The sequence below is a fragment of the Trichoplusia ni genome, chromosome 10 (genome assembly GCF_003590095.1).
Source record: "Trichoplusia ni isolate ovarian cell line Hi5 chromosome 10, tn1, whole genome shotgun sequence".
Lineage (NCBI taxonomy): Eukaryota > Metazoa > Arthropoda > Insecta > Lepidoptera > Noctuidae > Trichoplusia > Trichoplusia ni.
The window spans coordinates 3824351-3830350 of NC_039487.1; the positions used below are offsets into that span (position 1 = coordinate 3824351).

Below are 6000 nucleotides of genomic sequence, written 5' to 3' on the forward strand. Positions count from 1 at the left end.
GTACCATTTACCCGTACTAAACTTTGCGAGAGTGACTTTCCATTTTCAATATGTTTGCATATTGGCTGAGTTAGTGTTCGAACCTACTTCCATTTTAACATGCCGATGAGTACTTTACAGTTTGCAAGTGTGTGCAACTGTGTTAGAACTTCGCCGGCACTTTCAGGGTCTTGACAATTTGTTTAAGTACTAGGTACGTGAAATTTGTACTCGATATTAACCAACCAATAAACTGAATTCTCAACACAAAGGTAACACAATAAATAAAACAAAAGCAAATAAAATTTTAAAAATGTGTATTTCTCGTTTTCTTTTCTCATTATAATAAAAGTTTTGCGTATTATTTACAATCGTATATACAAAATCATAATATTTACATACTCTTTATTGACAATGTTTGTTTAACGAAACTATAGTAATAAATGCATCTGTACATAGCGATAAGTTTAAAACTTTGGCATTATATAATATTTAAGCGATCCGAATAATATTTATAGTCACTGAAATATTCTTTAACAAATATCAATAATTATGTATTTACATCGGACTTTCCGTAATCTATAAATTACTATCGCAGAAATCAGGAAATTAATCCGTAACAACTTAAAATAAAACTAGCGGCCTAATCTATACAAATAAATGCAGTTCGTGTCAGGCGTCGAAAATCTTATGCTATACAATAAATATTGTGGAAAACCTAAAATTAATTATCACCATTTGATTGGACTAATACGCTTAAGCGTTGCAAGTAATGTCAGTGTCTGTTTACCTGCGTTGGAGCATACGCTACGCCCAGAGCTGCGCCTGCGGCGGCATGCGGTGGGGGTGCACGTCGCGCGAGTGCACGCTGGCCGGCAAGCCGAGCGCGTCGCCCAGCAGGGGGGGGAGCTTGCCCGGCGGCGGCGGCGGGGGCGGCGCCGGCGCCCGCCCGGCCCCCACCGGGGACACCGAAGCGTAAATATTCACTGTCGACCGGTGATACTGACACTTCCGCAAATCCGGCATCGCGAACCTCAACTTTTGCCAAAACTGTCTATCGCCCCACTCTATACACGTGTTAGCTTTCAAACACAACCTGAGCTCCGGATCGATGTCCCTGTTCGGGAGCTCGCCTAGCAATATTATTATCAGTCTTCTTCGTCTCTCTTTCAGTACTTCGTGAAGTGCCGTTTTAAATTCAAAACGACACCATTCGTTGTTGATGAAATTTTTTGATAGGACTATTATCGTCCTCTTGGATGACTCTACGGCCTCTATTATTGTATCGGCTACGTACGCCGAAGCGTTAAAGTCTCGGTAATGTAGGCAAAGCCGGAAACTTGGGTCGGTCGATTCTAGGCCGGGCGCTAGCATTTGAGCGACGAATGCCTCATCTTTCACGCTGTAACTTATGTAGGCGTCAAAGAGGCGATCTTTGTCGGCTTCATCGTCGAAAGCTGTACTTTTGTAGCACATTCTGAATCCGCAATGGTAGTATATCCAGACCCGAAGCTCTCGCCGCCAATAAAATATCCCACATATTAACGCGGAGCTCGTAATAAATACGCAGAGTGATATTAACAGTAGGGGCAGATAATCATTGATTACTTGGTTTTCTATAATAGATGAGCTTCCACCCACATGACTCGTGCAAATCGTAGAATTAAAATCAGCCATAAGGGGTCCCACTGCGTTTGTTACATTGTCAAATACACACGTGATTTTATGCGCGTCTTCCACTTTTCCTAGGTTATTTTTAAACCAATTGCGAAATTTATGCATGTACTGACAATCGCACGACCAAAGGTTCCGCGAGAGACTTATCTCTACCAAATAAGGGTTCATCGTGAACTGCCACACCGCGAAGCCGTAAATGTTGTTTCCTTCTAAGCGCAACACTTCTAAATGCCTCAACTCCATGAAGGTTCGATTATCGATATAATGTATTTTATTGTCTTGCAGATGCAATTCGCGTAAATTCTCCAGAGGCGACAATTCGAAACCTAGCAACTCTTTGATATTGTTCTTTTCTAAATGCAATATTGTTAAGCGTTTTAGTCCACTAAACGTATTATTATACAGTGCGTCAATGTTAGAGTTATTAGCGTACAATATTTTCAAATTTTTACGTCCAATAAAAGCGTGACTCGTTAAACCACCAAAATTGTTACCGTCTAAATATAGTTCAGTAGCGTCCATAGGTATACTGCTAGGTATTTCCGAATACCCAGCAGCAGAACAGTCCACAATATTTGCTGACCACGGTTGGTCATGATAACACGTACAGTTCGATGGGCACGTCATTTCACAATCACAAGCGTCAAAATCACAACAATGGCACAGCGTAAAACAGTGAGTTTTATATGTACACAAAAACTGAGAAGATTCTGCTTCGATAAGCGGAATGTAAGTCCTTTCACGATTATACAATAATTTACAATATATACTTTCTAAGTCCATAACACGAGGATGTTGTCTCAGATGGTCCAGTTTGTTGATGCGTTGTAGCCACTCCATAGTACAGTCGCATTGAAACGGGTTTCCGCCGATATAAAATTCGGGTAGCGGCCGTCCCGGATCGACCGGAGTTAGACGAAGCGCATTGAGATCCATACTAGTTATCTGATTTGCATACAAATCGACTCTCGTTAAATTGGTTTTTCCAACAAAAGTTTGAGCTTCAACTTGTGTAATTTGATTATCATTCAGGAACAGCAACTCTACACTGCTGGGAATTGAGAAAGCCGATATTTTTGTCATTTTGTTAAAGCTTGCGTCTAGTGTTTGTAAACGTAGTTCCTTATCCAGACGATAGTTGTTCCCCAGTTCTTTAATGTTATTGCTGTGAAGATCTAACCACTGGAGCCCAGATGGTATAACAGTGTAGTCAAACCACTCTATTTGGTTATCTGATACATTTAGCCACAGTAGTGATGGGATATTTACGAATAGGCCTTGAATTTCAGTAAGCTGGTTAGCGTCTAACCTTATAGCTTGAAGGGTTGTTAGTGTTTCAAAAGCGTTCATGTCGATGTGTTTCAATTTATTACGAGCGAGGTTTAAAATCTGTAGCGATGGCAAATCGGAGAATACATCTTTGCTTATGTTTTCTATTTTATTTCCGATAAGACGAAGGCCATATACGTTATGCAAACCAACGAAGCCGGGTTCTTCCAATGACGTTATCTGATTCTCTCCCAGATCAAGAGTCCTTAGTAATCGCATATTTCTTAGCGCTATGGGCACTTTCTTTAAACGATTTCCATTTAAATTCAAATCCTGTAGAGAGGATGTATTTCTGAATGCTTCTGGATGGAGTTCTTCGAGGTGGTTATTGTCTATAGATAGTAGAGACAATACATAGAGCCCATTTAAGGCATAAGCATCTATGTGAGATATCTTGTTGTAAGATAAGATTAACGTATGCAGATTATTCATAGGAGCAAATGTATCAGCAGCAATGCTCTCCAACATATTGTGCTGCACATTAAGAATTTGTAAAGTGTATAAATCTTTAAAAATCTTGGGATCGAGTTTCGTCAATCTGTTGTTGGATAAGTTCAACAGTACCATTCTTATTAGACCGGTGAAAGTATTCTCATTAATCCAAGTGCTTGTTAAATGATTATTAGATAAATCCAACGCCAACAGCTGATCGAGGTTAGCGAAAAGGCTAGGTGAAAGCACACTTATAGAATTGTTTTGTAAGTATATTTCTTTGATGACTGGTCTACTATCTTTGAACAGATCTTGAGGAAGAGCAACGATTTTGTTGTTCGAGAGATCAATGATCTGCAGCTGTTTTAATCCAGATAATGCTTTGTCAGCAACCATCGATATTTCGTTATCGTGAATGTGAAGTTCTTTTAGTCTACGAAGTGCCATAAATCCATTTTCTGGCATCAACACAAAATGATTGCTGGAAGCGTCTAAGACTTCAATATCTAATGAGCAGGTTGCGTGTGATATAGACGGTGCAGAGGGTTGCGGTCCATCTTGTTCACTAATCAGAGCTTGGTGCATTGCTCGCTCTCTGAATCCCAAATCACTCACATCTTGTAAACGATTCGACGACACATTCAAATACACTAAATTCGTTAACGGGCAAAACAAGTTTTCGGGAAACGACCAGATGTTATTGAAACTGAGGTCCAACTTTTCCAACTGTCGAACAGCCGTAAAGCTTTCTGATGCTATCTCTAAACTCATAGCGGCCCACTCCGTGTTTTTCGTTCGTATCGTTAAATTTCGGAGGTCTCTTAAGCCAGAGAGTACACCAGGCGGCCATCTTCCAATTTTACAGTTATCTAAAACAAGTTCACGTAGTTTCACTAGATGCGCAAAACTCCGATCATCTAGAGAGCTTTTGTACATCATTTCTTCATTGCACTCTATTCTTAAGGACGTAGTGTGTTCTGAAGGGATGACACTGAAGTTAGTTGTGTCGAATTCACTGTTGATGGTTCGTAGTTTACACGTGAGAGAAACTTCGTGGGCATCGTTAGGGCCCCTCAACCACCACTGGCAATCATCTGGAGCTTCATATTTCAGTGGTAATGAGCTCTGGTCAGCAACATTTAGGCCGATGACAAACCAAAACAATATTTGGCAAAGTCGGTTTCTTAAGGAAATTTGCGGTAGAGCCATCATTAGGAAAATCAAATATCAAGGAAGAAAGAAAACAAGACACGACAAGCTCAGTGTCATGTTTTTTCCGTCGGCGTTCGCGTATTGCGTCCCCTTGCCGGATGTGTAGTATCCATCAATTTATGAACACTATTTGGGCTTCAATTTAACAAATAGTCCTTGTCGTGGTAATGCTCATGATGGTTCGATTTCAATTCACAATCCTGTGATTAAGTGTCCTTGGTAACGTAAACAAATTTCGCACAAACTGTCCACAACAATTTTACAAAACGTCCAAATTTCACTGTGGTTATGTTTATAATATTTTCGTAATACAATTTAACTGGTTGTATTTAACAAAGTTCGTAACTGAATATTGTATCGCGTTGGTGATAAGCGTGTTTTCACCGTAACGTAAGTCCGATTAGAGCGTCGTGTGGCGCGACCGTGCCCAGACGCTGCTACGAGTCGACTGAATGTTAGTAGAGGCATTGCAGTCGAGTCGAGTATACGCTGGGTGAGGGGTGCGGAGCGGGGCGAGATGAGCCGAGCGGTGGCGAATGTTCACGACGACTTATTACAATAAATTATTTTTTTCGGAGCTTTAAGCGATCAACTGTACGTCTCCCAAACCACAAACTTTGAATGAAACCGGGCATCAGCTGCTTCGGGAACTTGAACTCGATTTTATATTTATCATACCTACCGTGATTTGTTATTGATTCTCGGCTTTGTAAATACGATTCTCGTTTGTTTTGCGTTATGTGTATTGCTTAAATAAACTTAAAGGGAACTTTAGCTAGCCATAACACGCAGTTCATAAAATGCAGAGTCATTTTATGCTAATATTTTTTGCTCAAAATTCCGGTCACTGTGAGAAAATTTGGTGCGTCAACAGCCGAAACCCTCTAAGTTATCGAATATTTTGCATGCCTTAACACGATCGATTTAAAACCCTATCAAGATTTCTCAGAAATTATACGACACAAGGAAGCCTAGTTTTAGGATGTGGTTATGTAGGTACAGTGTGCTATTGGCTCATAAGTTTTTGTTTATATTCAAGATTTACTTGAGCGGAAGCCATAAGTTAGTAGACGAACTATGCTTTGTACAATAACATCTTTGGATAGTTTCGTCGTGTCTATAAAAAACCCAATCGTCGCTTTAATACATAATGTATTACTATATAGAGTTTAATAGGATTTCAAACACATACATAACCTTTTTTAATTCCATTATTCAACTATTCTTAAAGAAATCGAAATGAACTTACCGCAGTATGAATAGAATCAAAAAATTCAACAAAAGGCATCTTTAAAACGTTTTCAAAGTACACGTAATCGGGATTAAAATCAACCCTTTTATATAATGCTAAAATTAAAAAGCAATGGCATA

The 6000-nt window shown here is 39.7% G+C and overlaps 1 protein-coding gene across 1 annotated transcript; it reads right to left on the reverse strand.

The window, feature by feature from the left end:
- Positions 1-279: 279 nt before the first annotated feature.
- LOC113498125 (toll-like receptor 6) lies at positions 280-5775 on the reverse strand. The gene has a single exon (XM_026878062.1). It carries the CDS (start codon positions 4627-4629, stop codon positions 787-789), a length of 3843 nt encoding a protein of 1280 aa, XP_026733863.1. The 5' UTR covers positions 4630-5775; the 3' UTR covers positions 280-786.
- Positions 5776-6000: the final 225 nt, after the last annotated feature.

What these genes read in the sequence shown, in the direction of transcription:
- LOC113498125 (XM_026878062.1), bottom strand. Translation starts at nt 4,629, where the DNA reads ATGATGGCTCTACCGCAAATTTCCTTAAGAAACCGACTTTGCCAAATA.